Source organism: Bactrocera tryoni, chromosome 1 (genome assembly GCF_016617805.1).
Source record: "Bactrocera tryoni isolate S06 chromosome 1, CSIRO_BtryS06_freeze2, whole genome shotgun sequence".
NCBI lineage: Eukaryota > Metazoa > Arthropoda > Insecta > Diptera > Tephritidae > Bactrocera > Bactrocera tryoni.
In genome coordinates this window covers 68914950-68928097 of record NC_052499.1, presented here as the reverse complement: position 1 = coordinate 68928097, position 13148 = coordinate 68914950, and the positions used below count along the sequence as shown (strand labels likewise).

The 13148-nt window shown below is 34.5% G+C and overlaps 1 protein-coding gene across 1 annotated transcript; it reads right to left on the bottom strand.

The window, feature by feature from the left end:
• Positions 1-3119: 3119 nt before the first annotated feature.
• On the bottom strand, positions 3120-12780 carry LOC120782700 (GILT-like protein 1). Its single transcript, XM_040115100.1, has 5 exons — positions 12721-12780; positions 6178-6312; positions 5737-5948; positions 5456-5603; positions 3120-3669 (listed from the first exon to the last, which is right to left on the bottom strand). Exons 1-5 carry the CDS (start codon positions 12778-12780, stop codon positions 3499-3501), a joined length of 726 nt encoding a protein of 241 aa, XP_039971034.1. The 3' UTR covers positions 3120-3498.
• Between the last annotated feature and the right edge of the window lie 368 nt (positions 12781-13148).

Sequence of the window (13148 nt, the reverse complement as noted above, 5' to 3'; positions counted from 1 at the left end):
TAATGGATTAGCGTAGATACAGTAGGGGTGAAAACTATTCAAACAATTTTTATTATTATTTTATTTTATTCTATAAAATATTAATAGAATGATACAGCTGGAGAAAACGGTTGTTGAGAAAGAGGTTCAATGAATTTGCAGTTGATAAATTTTACTTCTACAAAATTTCCAACTAACAACGAATATGGTTATGCTAAAGATTTGACTATATCAATAGCTTTATAAGCTTTCCGCTCATGAATGACACCGGAACTCGTAGTTAAAGACTTCGACTTGGCAATCCTGAAGCAGCTTGAATTCCGACTTATCTAGACTATAACACATTTAAAAGGTATTTATAGGTATTTAGAACGAGTTTCTGAGTAAAATCAACCTCTTTGAAAGCTTCTGCAAGGTCCCTCATGCAACACACGATATATTTCGTGTGAACCTATCATAACAGTCTGTCTCGTAATACAAATGTGATATATGAACTCGACTGACAGTTTTGATTATTTCGGTTGAATTTTTGATCTGACTCTTGCTTTTCTGACTTTCCTAATTTATTTTTCAAAATCTACTATTTGTCGTCCCCTCAAAGTAATCCCCCATAAATTTGTGCCAACATTTTTCCCGATCCTCGAAACAGTTGTTAAAGTCAATTTCCGGAATAGCCTTCAGCGCGTAGCGATTCACGTTTATTGACTTCAATTAATTCAAAAGGGTTTCTCCGGAGCGGTCGTTTGAGTTCGCTAAATAGCCAGAAGTCACAGGGAACTAAATCAGGCGAATACGGTGGTTGCGGCATGATATTTGTTGAAAATTTTGCGAAAAAATCACTAAAGATCAGTGCAGTACGCGACGGTGCATTATTGTGGTGCAAAAACGAAAAGTTGTCGGCCTATAATTCCGTTCGGTAGGTATTCAGAGTATACCACACCTCGATAATCGAAGAAAACTGCCAACATAATCTTGATTTTTCACCTGCTTTGACGTGGTTTTTTCGGCTTCGGCTCGCCTTTGCCACAATATTCGATCGATTTATCGCCTGTTTCCGGTCGTAATCATAGCTCCAAGACTCATCGCTAGTAATAATACGTTTCATGGCATCCTGGTAGTCGGAAATCATTGTTTGACAGACGTCAACGCCACGCTGTTTTTCGAAAAAATGTTTTTTCAAAATGGTTTTCACTCATCTTTCCGATATTCCAACGAAGCCAGTAAGAAAGAGGACTGACTGTTAATCGTCGATTCTCAAACACCAATTTCTTATTATATATGTAGTTAATGTTGAAGGCCGTCCTGAACGTGGTTCGTTGTCGCGACTCGCGACTAACAATTATCCCCGAAGGCATCCACTATTTTGTACGTTTCGGTACCAGAAATTTGATTCCGCACCCAAAATGTAATGGAACTTCTTGGTTGAATAATTTAACTCATCGTAAAAATCGCTGAATGCGCTTTATTTACTTCAGGAACACAAGCATATACTAAATACTAATGATTATTTTGATGTTATATTTGGTATAGATGTTCCTGACCGTCATACCAAACCTGAAAAAAATTTTCCAACGAATGGATTTTCGCGCGAAATTTAAATGAAAAGGCCTCTCACAGACCTTTGCGACCGGCCCTTCACAATTATGTAAAAAAACTTTCCCTAAGCTGTCTTCAGGGCCAGTTAAAATCATCTGCACTTTGTGTAAACAAAAACCTGAATATCCATGACAGAGATTTATGTTGTTTTCAGTCATAATATCAACAACAAAACCCTACTGTTGCATGTAATTTGTATTGAATATACGAAATATTAAATATATGTCCCAGTAAAATATCTTTGACATCCGCACCTATCTAATTTCGACTAGTTTTGACAACTTTTAAATGAGTAATATAAAAATATTTAAGTTGAGTTTCTAGTATAGTATGCTTCTATGCATAGGTTAGGATACTTTCCAAACACACTGTATATGTATCAAAACATCATACTCAATTGTGGCATAAACAACAGTATTATTAACTCAGATATCTATTACATTTGTTTGTCAAGCGTTGAACCTTGAAAAACAAGCCACTTTAATGTTTTATAAAAAATAGTTAACGATGAGTTAAATTATGCAAATATTTATGAAAAATACGCGAAACTAATGTGCACATGTACATATACTTAGATTGGGTAGATATATGTATACCCTAAGATGAGTCAAATCTTCTTTTGATTTGAAATTTGCACTAGCAGAATCATCCTCCATAGGCAGGAGAAATTAGTAATAAGTTAGTGGAAGTTCCGGTCTATAAAGTGAATGGATTAGAACCTCCCAAACAAGCTCACGATGTTTCTGACCATTGACTATCCGGTCGCCGTTCTGTTCAGAAATAGATCGATATTGTTGCCATTCAGCAAGCATTCGCAGTCCGAAATTCGGTTCGAGAAGCATCCATACATCGAGTTTCTCCTTGTATCTAGCCTTATTTAATGATCGTTTGTTCAATATTTAGCTCACGGGAAATGTAAACAGTGTTGGACTTGACGACTTGCATTGTTTTATGCTATTTTCGACAAATTTGCATCCAGAGCGTGGGCCATCTTTCACATCTAAGTTAGAGCATCGGATCGAAATTCAAACTGGGCGTGATTGGCTGTTATAGAGTGAAAACGATACACACTTTTCACATTTTTGGCCGCCTGGTTTCCCTTTTCACTTTTATTCCATAAAAACTGTAAACTAAGGCGTACTTTCTATTTGCTGGTGTCTATCTTTGACGTGTGCTCAAAGAATACTGAGTCAAGCAATTACAAAAATGTCTGAGAAGTTTTTTTACGACGAAATCTTATCTTTTTAGCGCCATTTAGCATGAGCCGATTGCACTTACACAACGCGAGATACAGTTTGCTAAAGTCAAAGAACAGTGGTAATTATAGTATCGGCAAAATAAGAAAATTCTAAAGTTTCGAGGATTGATGCCGTATCGACAGTTCTTGGTCGTACACAATCAATTCTAGTACCGGGGAGTATGGTTTATCGATTAAAAAAGAAAGTTTACCCTGTCTGCATAGGGCTCATTCCTTATAATTATAAGTCTCCACTTTCTAAAGATTACATACAACATTTGTTGCGCCTAAAAACTCAATGCAAAAATATGTTTTGTATATATGTATATGTATTTATTATTTAAATATTTTACAAATGTGAATATCCTCGATTAACAGTTAAAACTTGCTCTATAAACACATTCTACTATAAAGATAAACACATATCTGTTATATTAAGCATCGTACGTACATATAAAGTTTGAATATAAAAACGTTTCATTTGTAATATACATACATATGAAGGTATTATTTTGGAATACAAAAATTTGGAATCACAATACCTGGACGGATTGGTTTGTGTTAGAATAAAAATTAAAAGAAGACATGATTTACGAATATTTGACTTCAACTCAATTTTTTGTAATTGGAAGCTGAATGGAGGTACCCGCTTGTAGCAGCGGCTTTGCTAACTGAGCTTTCGTAGCTTAGAAGAATCGCACAAGCAAGTATGCCAATGCAGCTAAGAGCGGTGTAACAGTGGTGGCGACGGCCGAGTTGAGCGCGGCACACACTTTCGGCTGCGGCTGAGGAATGTACTTGCAGACAACATTCAGGAAGCTGGACATGGCTTGATCGTTTTCCTTGGCATCATATTGCTAAAAAATAAAAAAAAGTTAAAAGAAGGTAATAAAAACAATTGATTTATGATATTTGTATAGATACATGAATATATTAATTTAAAGAGTTGAAAAGAGTTTAATACATATTTCATTATAGGTTGGTAATTAAATTTTGCGCCCATTCTCAGATAATTCTATGAAGTATTTGCTTGGCTTTGAGGTTATATTTAATTACGGTCTGAGCCTTAGAAAGTGGAAACAAATTTACGGAATTCCAGTTATGCCAATTTAAAAATGTTGGCAATAAAATTTGAACGCTTCTGGGTAAAATAGTCATTGGTCAAATCTAACTCGTTTCTAAAATCAATATTTCGAATGAGCTAGAGAACCTCTAATATGTAACATGTGATCCATGTATAAGCCCTTTTTCAACAGCTTCTTTTTGACTGATCACGCGTGAGTTGTGCCAAGCTGTTATGTTATTTTTGTTCAGTATTGCTTGGCATTTCATCATGGCGCCGTTTGCAGCAACTCGGAGTAATGTATGCAACGACTTCGTGCATTTTATGTCGAGATCTTAAATTGAAAGCGTACAAAATATAGGTTGTGCAAGAACTGAAGCCGCTCGACCTTCCCCAGCGACATCTCTCTATGTGTCTTGAAAAGTTCCAAGAAGATCCGACGTTTTCGAACCAAATTTTGTTCAGCGATCAGACACATTTCTGGCTCAAATGGGTATGTAAACAACCAAAATTGTCGCATTTGGGAAGAAAAGCAACGTGAAGATATTCAAGAGCGGCCATTTCATGCAGAAAAAAAAGCGGTTTCTTGTGGTGAAATCATTGGTTCATAACCATTAATGGCGACTGTTATCGCACCATGATAACCGACTATTTGATGCCTGAAATTGGAGATCATGATATCAGCGACATTTGGTTTCAAAAAGACGGCCCCACTTCCCACACATCGCATCAACCAATGTATTTATTGAGATAACACTTTAGTGGGCAGATAACTCCACGTTTTGGGCCGGTCGATTGGCCACCAAGATCGTGTGATTTCACACCATTAGTATTTTCTTTATGGGAATATGTAAAGTCTCTATGCGAACTGTCCCACATAAATTCAGTCCTTGGAGCAAAACATGCCTGTCATTCGCTAGTTACCAGTCGAAATGCTCGATCGAGTCATCAAAAATTGAACTTAAAGTATGGACCATCTGAGACATAGCCGCAGCCAATATTTAAAAGAGATAATCTTAAAAAAATAATGCCAAAGAATGTTATTTCGAATAATAATAAACATTCCCTATTTGTGTTTTTTTAAGTAGGGAACTTCGAAATGGATCATCCTTTATAACCCTGCAGTTTCAAATAATACAACTTTAAGGCAGATATTTATAATTAGAAGACTTTTCCGCTCACTTTTCTTCAAGATGGCAATTTTTTAGCAATTTTCATAAAATGAAATATTATTTTATGTTTTGTTATGAAGAGAGGGGATTGGAATTAAAAATCTTCTTTTCAGAATTTACTAAGTTTATAACGGTGCCATGATTATTCAACGACTATAATCTCAGGAAAAATTTTGTTATAGTTCCTTGAAAAGTCATTCCTGTAGGTTCCCAAAATGGTATCTCTACAAAAAAAAAAAAGAAAAACGCTGAGAGCTTCATGTTGTAATACAATTGTCTTCAAGAAAGACTTCTAAATAATTGTCGGTGTGTGTCAACATTTTTCTTGGCTTTTTGAAAATCTATATGTCCGAAATTAAATGAAATTCCACCTTTTTTATAATTAAAACTTTTCATGTCAAAACTCACCTGCTTGAAGACAACAGTTGGTACGCTTATCAATGGATTTTGGAATTGCATGGTGGCTTCGCCTTGTTTTTTGAGTAAAATACTGCCTTCGGTTGTGTTGGCGCATTGCTGGATATTTTCCCAGGCGCTAATATGATTTTCACGTGCGCTAAAATATACAACAATAACAGCAAAATTTGAACCAAACTGTTAATGAATGTTACGATAACAAAGCCAACACGCCAACATATGGCACTTGCAAGCGTGTAACCTGATTTACATAACAGTCAGTCGTCACTTACCAACGTGCACCCGGATATACGTTGTCATCGAAGTTCTTGCCTGCTTTCATCATGCAGTTGATGAAGTCCAAAGTTAGTGATTCTCTGGTGAATTCGATTTGGTAGGAGTTGGCCTGAATATGTTCGATGGCACAGGCATGCACTTTATTGCCGTAGCACTCGTTTGGACCGTGATGACAATCAAAAATCACTTCGGCACCTTGTGTTGTGAACTGCGTAAAGAGGTGAACAAACAGAAAACAAAACCGATATGCATTAGTATCGAACTATACTTGTATACCATAAATCTACATGTGATATAATTGCGGGCAACTCACAATCAACAAGTCAAAACAAAGAAACGCTAGTTAAGCAAAAGTATGCTTCTTGTCTTTCATACATTTGAGAGAGTAGAGGTGCGAGAACATAAGTACATATGTATGTATATTTAGCGGTACTTACATGCGACTTGCCATAAGGCACCCAGTTGATTTCCACGTAGTCGCGCAGTTCGCCCTTCACAGCTGGAAAGACCTGCTCGGTAATGAACTTTGCGCTGTCTGGGCAGAGCGATTCATAGTAGATGGTTACCGGCACCTGAATGAAGAAAAATTATAATGTATTTAAAATGCAATTAAGTAAAACAGTTTATTTTCTTAATTTAGATATTTTTGAAAAAATTAAATATGCGTATATTCTCACGCTAATCTAATATAAGTTAATAGCGGTCTACGGTTCCATGTTCTGATTTACGGGAACGATACCATGAGTACTTAGTTTACGACAAGAAAAAATTTAGGAAAATGGCGACATAGTGCCTTTGTAGCTCTATACACTTGATTGTTTTCTGAGCGTCTACAAAATACGCATCCTTGCCGACGATAACTTCCTCGTTCGGCTCCAATTTGGCTTGGCGGTTTTTCAACTAAGATAATCACTAGACTTACTAATAATCCTACCGATTTGGCCGTGGCGACGGCAGACGAGTGAGGTGATGCTTTGTCATTGTAGAAAAGCAATCTTCGCAGCTTATGACTCCTTCAATTGGTGTTATGCCAATATGAAACCGTGATCTTTTATTTTCGGGGTACCGGGAACTCTTTGAAACTTATTAAATAATTTTTTAGCGGCCTTCGAAGACCTTTTCCTTTCATTTCGATTTCACAAAAACAAGAAACGAATCATCGACCGACCTTTTCCTATTTTTCTAAAGTATTTATCAATTCGCTCTCGTACACAAAATACATACATATACTATATATTTCTTCAGTGACTAATAAATATTGCTATTACATTGCCTTCGAAAGGAGTCGTATAAGAAACATACTTTAAATATATCGATTTGTGCTTCGCGAAACCGGAAGCCGCTAATGGCTGAAAGTTGCACGGTAAAACTAGGCACTTTAATAATTTTTCCCAATTTTAAAGTGAGACAGAGTTGTAATTGTATAAAGAAAATATTACATAATAAAATTTTATATACTTTTAAAACATTTTATAGCAACAAATGCATTTTAAATTTCATTTAAAGGATTTGAGTATTTCTAAATAGATTTAAGAAATTGTACTTTAGGTTATATTATATTTCATGTAGGCTTGTAGGCGTCTTCGTCTAGTTTCGAAAAATTCAAAAATATTTATATAATACCAGAAAAATCTTTGTTATTGTTGTAGCGGCAGAATTAACAGTTCTTGGGTAGATAAATAATTCGGGTAAGTTCCAATTACGTAGACCCTACTATCCTGGGAACGACCGAATCTTTGTAGATGTGGTGGCTTAATGGGAGGAAGTTAGCTGATAATCTGAACACGATTCCCTAATCGATGGCCATGGAGCGGATGTTCCATTGCCCGACCATGAAGAACTTGGAATTGCAATTACTCGCCTGAAGAACAACAAAGCGGCGGGGGCCGATGGACTGCCGGCCGAGCTTTCAAATACGGTGGCGAAGAACTGATAAGGAGCATGCATAAGCTTCTTTGTAGAATATGTTCGGATGAAAGCATACCAGATTGGAATTTAAGTGTATTCTGCCCAATCCACAAAAAGGTAGACAATCTGCGCCAACTAAGTCTCCTAAACATCGCATATAAGGTTCCATCGAGCGTATTGTGTGAAAGATTAAAGTCAACAAACTGATTGGACCTTATCAGTGTGGCTTCAGTCCTAAAAAATCAATAACCGACCAGATATTCACAAGGGCCAAATCTTCGAAAAGACCTGGGGAAGAATTTAGTATACCGTCCCAGGATTTCGGGGATAAAAAGGATATGGTCGGATAGAGGAGTTTATCCTGATCAAGGATAAAAATATAAGTGCAAAATTAGTTTTATATATAGAAAATATGTAATTAAAATATTGCAAATTTTCAACTTTAAACGCGAGTATCTCGAAAACTATAAGCTTCCTGCGGCTATAACTATATATATTCTTAGTCTGGAGAACCTCCTCTATCCGACCATACCCATTTATTCACGAAATCCTGGGACGGTATACTAAAGCCGACCCAAGACCTGTGAAAAGAGGATCGACACGCAATACCCTCGTCGGTTTTAAAGCATCTTTAGACCGCATGAAGAGGAACTGCCTTTATGTCGCTATGTCTGAATTTGGTATCCCCGCAAAACTAATATGGCATGTAAACTGACTTTGAGCAATACCAAAAGCTCCGTCTATCTTGCAACCAATATTAACACCAACAAGAATGTCAGCGTCGAAATCCAACGTAGAATAACTTTGCGAACAGTTGCTACTTTGAACTGAGTAGGCCATTGAGAAGTAAAGTCGTCTTTTTATGAACAAAAATCAAGCTCTACAAGTCAGTCATCATCACCGTCCTCCTGTATGGTGCAGACCACACCTGATGAGTCGGCGATACGAGCTTCCGGGTGAAAGGTTCTGCGGAAGATTTATGGTCCATTGCGCATTGGCAACGGCGAATACCGCAGTCGATGGAATGATGAGCTTTACTAGATAAGCGCCGACATTAACATAGTTCAGCGAATTAAGAGACAGCGGCTTCGCTGGCTGGGCCGCGTCGTCCGAATGGATGAAAAAACTCCAGCTCTGATAATATTCAATACCCGCCGGAGGAGACAGAGGAAGAGGAAGACCTCCACTCCGTTGAACCGGAATCTCCAATTGGCGTCAGCGCTGTGGTAAACTTTGCTATAACCGCGTAAGCGTTGAATATGCCAATAAAGATGAAGAATAAGCGACCTCATTAAACGCATAAACTTGGTTCTTGACATAACTTTCAGTTTATTACGCATTGCCTTCGGCTATAATCTTTGTGTTCAAAACACTAATTAACCTTAAAATATTTCTTTTAATTGTTATCATTTATTCAATTTATTATATTTGTTGTATACATACATGTTTTAACTAAAAATTTGGTAGCAATAATTCAAGAGAGTTTTAATTTCTTTACTCCTCGGTATTATCAGTTCATGCTTCATTTCTCTGAATTCGCTAAATATGGAAGTGATGTCAGTTATTTTGCTAAAAATCACGTTCAATTTAGTTAATTGGTATGCAAACAGCAGCAAAGCAAATTATAAAAAAAATCTAAAAAAAATAAATGCATAAATCGAAATTATCGAATTTCAACAAAAAGAGAAACGGGTTCTTGATAAAAAGTAGTAAACAATAATATGTGAGAAATCAATTCCTGTACACACAAAATATCTACAAAAATGTAGCGTACATGGGATTATATATTCATATTTCAATCGCGCATCGGAGCGTCTTTTTATTCAAATTCTAATTGTTTTTCAACCGGCTCCCACCAAATTGAAATTCGCCTGTTCAATTGTTTACAATGAAATAAAATAATGTTCTGAAACTGACTTTTTAAATTGAGCTAATGTTTTTGTTGTACAGCGTTCTACCTCTTTATGTTTATGTTTACTACCAACTTGCATGTAGAACCCGTTTGTAAAGCATAAACGAAAAGTTAAAAAGCATAAAAAATGCAACAAAAAACATATGCGCTGTAAAAGTTGTATGGTAGTGTTAGTAAAAGGTGTAGACACAAGCCCCTGCAGCTAAGCTTGACTTCACAGCATTGTCGCCAGAACCGGTTTGCTCACAAAGATAAGTTATTGCACAGAATGGCGGAGCCAAGCTAATTGCTCATAAAATTTGATATGAGCGGCAAGTTTTTTAAACTTTTTTGTAGCTCCGGAAATTGTGTAAATGTATACAGTTTAGTTTCATTTCTACATATTTGAAATTGTATGAGTATATAAAAAAAATGGTGGTCCGATTAAAAAAACATTTGTTATTTCGAAATTGAAAAGATATGAAAAAATGTAAGTTGAATAATTAAGTATTTTTATACTGATAATAAATTACCTCATAATTAAAATCTCCCTTCAACGCTGAAAATGATGACAGTTTGATTTTAAATAATTAGAAAGTAAATTTTGAAACATAATTAGTGATTTAAGTTTTGAATTATTTAAAGAGAGCTAAGATTATTAATCAGAAAAGACATAATTTGTGATTTTTAACTTATTAATCACTAAAGGACAACATCTGGTATGAAATTGAAGAAGGGATAAAATTTTCTACATTTCGATACGTTATACCTTAAAAAATAACATACTAAAATTTTAAATCGATATTTGAAATAGTTTTTGAGTTTGATCATCTAGATCATAATCAGTTTATTTTTAACCGCGTACCTCTCCCAAGTTTTTAGTTTATTAGGAGAACCCCTTAATTGACCAAATTAAGAGTTTGAATAATGAAAAATGCTTGAAGTTGAGTAGGCTTTTTTTTCATCAGACTACTATTTATTATATTTTTCATCACATCAGACCACTGTGCCTCAATTCAAGCCATGAAAAAAGCGAAAATGTTTACCAAAACGCATGTTGGTTGCTAAACATAGCGACCAAAGCAGAAAAGTTAACAAAAGTATTGCTACAAAACAAAAAACTCGAATTTTAATGATTGTCTCATTTAACTTTTTTTAGTGTTACGGTGTGCAATAAGCAAAGAAATAAAAATATACAAAAATAATGATTAAACAAATGCAGAGTTATGTAAAATACAGAAATACTGTAGACTCCGTTCAGTTGTAACTAATGAATTTAGCTGAAAATTTCAGCCGGCAATTGAGTTAAAGGTAGTTTTGTAGAAATATAATAATATTGTAGGAAAATAATTTTAAATTTTTCCGGTTAATTATTTCATATTACAAATCGATATTTTAACATACTTTTAAATTGTTCATAAAAAGGTATTTAATGTGCCAAAATCATTGTCTTTTATAGAGGTTTTACATAGCCCTTTTATTTAGTCAATTAGCAGTTAGGCCTGGAAAATGAGTATATTGACTAAATCAAGGCTAATTGACTCAATTAAGCTTGATTCACCAAATTAAGATGTAATCAATTCTAACTATATTAATATTAATTGACCAAATTAAGATTTAATTAAGGCTAATTGACTCAATTAAAATTAATTGGATATTAGAATATTGACTGACTCAAAGTTAACTGATTGTATTAATATTAATTGACCAAATATGGATTTAATTAAGGCTAATTGACTCAATTAAAATTAATTGAAAATTAGAATATTGACAAAATGAAAGTTAATTGACTAAATTAATATTAATTTACCGAGTTAAGATTAAATTAAGGCCAGTTGATTCATTTACGCTTACTTCACAAATTAATTGACCAAATTAAGATTTAATTAATGTCAATTGACTGATTTACGCTTAATTCACAAAATTAGTAATTAATAAGACTAATACTCAATTAAGATTAATTGACTAAATTATGATTTAATTAAGGCTAATTGACTCAATTAATATTAATTGACCAAATTAAGGCTAATTGATTGCAATGCGACTAATCGATTAAAATAAGATTAATCGACCAAATTAAGTTTGATTGTCAAAAATAAGTAACTGTTGAAAAATTAGATTTTTAGACAATTTACTAATTGACTGAGATAAGATGCACCTCTGGTTAAATCAGAGCGTCCGCATACAAAAAAGCTGCTCGGTTAAAAAGTAAGCTACAGGTATTTAAGAATCCACAGTTCAACTAACCATAAACAACTGTATGTAAGTACAGTTACGCTATTCTGTGAAATAAAACTCAGATAAATATCTCGCTGTATACATTGTATCTTGTTGAAAATTTTAAATATATAGTAATTGTGTATGATGATTAGTGAGAAAAAATGGGCGTTAACCCTTTGTTAGCCAGGTGTTGGCGTGCAATCGTCACAGAAATTAGTGTTTATTAGCCAATTTGTTCTATGTATAACTTGTTATTCATAGAACGAATTATATTCTAATTTTCCTGTGAAATATTGAGGAGGTACATATATCTGAGTTTATGTACATACATATTTATTTATTTTTTTCTTTTTTGTTTACATATGTGTATATGTACATATGTATACGTGGATCTACATATTTTTATTTGATCAAACAAATACTGCAGCAACTTTCATGACACTTATGTGATTATAAATTGGTTTCGAAAAATATCTGTATGTACATATATACATATGTATATATGTATGTATGAGCAGTAGCTTTTATCACGATCGGTGTTAATGAACTGTTATTTTGTACACGAAGTCAATAATTGACAATATTTCCTTGGTTTTGTAATAGAAAAATCATAGATGACCTGATTAAGTGATTAGTTTAATTATACCGCCATTATATTCGCTTCACACTTTAATACACAATATAAATTGTAAACCTATACATACATATATCATACAAATATACTAAAAATTAGCATACACATGCTATATTTATATTATTTTCCTAACTTATTAACAAAACTTCAAATTCAAAATCAAAAATTTAAATTTTACAACGGATATGTGTACCTAGATGTAAATATATATATGCATGCATACATGTAGATATGTGTATGTAATATATACGTACATATATATCTATACGAGTACACTACCATCGTACTATCTTAGAATCTGCAAATGACATGCCAATTTATTATTACCTTCACCGCATTGGCAACTGCGATCAGCACCAAGAACACACCAACAACGTTCTGACTCATGATAATTTTCTTGCTTTTACTACACAACTTTCTGCTGATATGTAAAACTTTGTTTTTCCAACGAACGTCACACAAAGTTAGCTTGCAGATGCACCGTCGTATAAGACGCCAATAATAACAACAATTCGAACTACACCGGGGTCAACTGTATAAATAGCGACCGACAAAGAAAATAAACTCTTGTTTATTGTTGTGCAGTTTTAGTAAATTTAAAACACTTTTGAGCTGCTCAGCACGCTGGTTCGAATCGGGCAACGCCTAAAATTCAACTGCCAACACTTGCTCTGAGTCGCATTCGGCTAGTCTCAGCTAGGGCTCGAACTGTAGCTTTTTGTTTGACTGGCACACCGCCAACCGGTGACTTGTCT

Excerpts from the sequence above, each read along its gene's own strand:
- LOC120782700 (XM_040115100.1), bottom strand. The coding sequence starts at position 12,780 with ATGAGTCAGAACGTTGTTGGTGTGTTCTTGGTGCTGATCGCAGTTGCC. Across the intron at positions 6,313-12,720 it reads CAGTTGCCAATGCGGTGAAG|GTGCCGGTAACCATCTACTA; the intron begins GTAATAATAAAT and ends TTCTTCATTCAG. Across the intron at positions 5,949-6,177 it reads TGCCTTATGGCAAGTCGCAT|TTCACAACACAAGGTGCCGA; the intron begins GTAAGTACCGCT and ends CTCTTTACGCAG.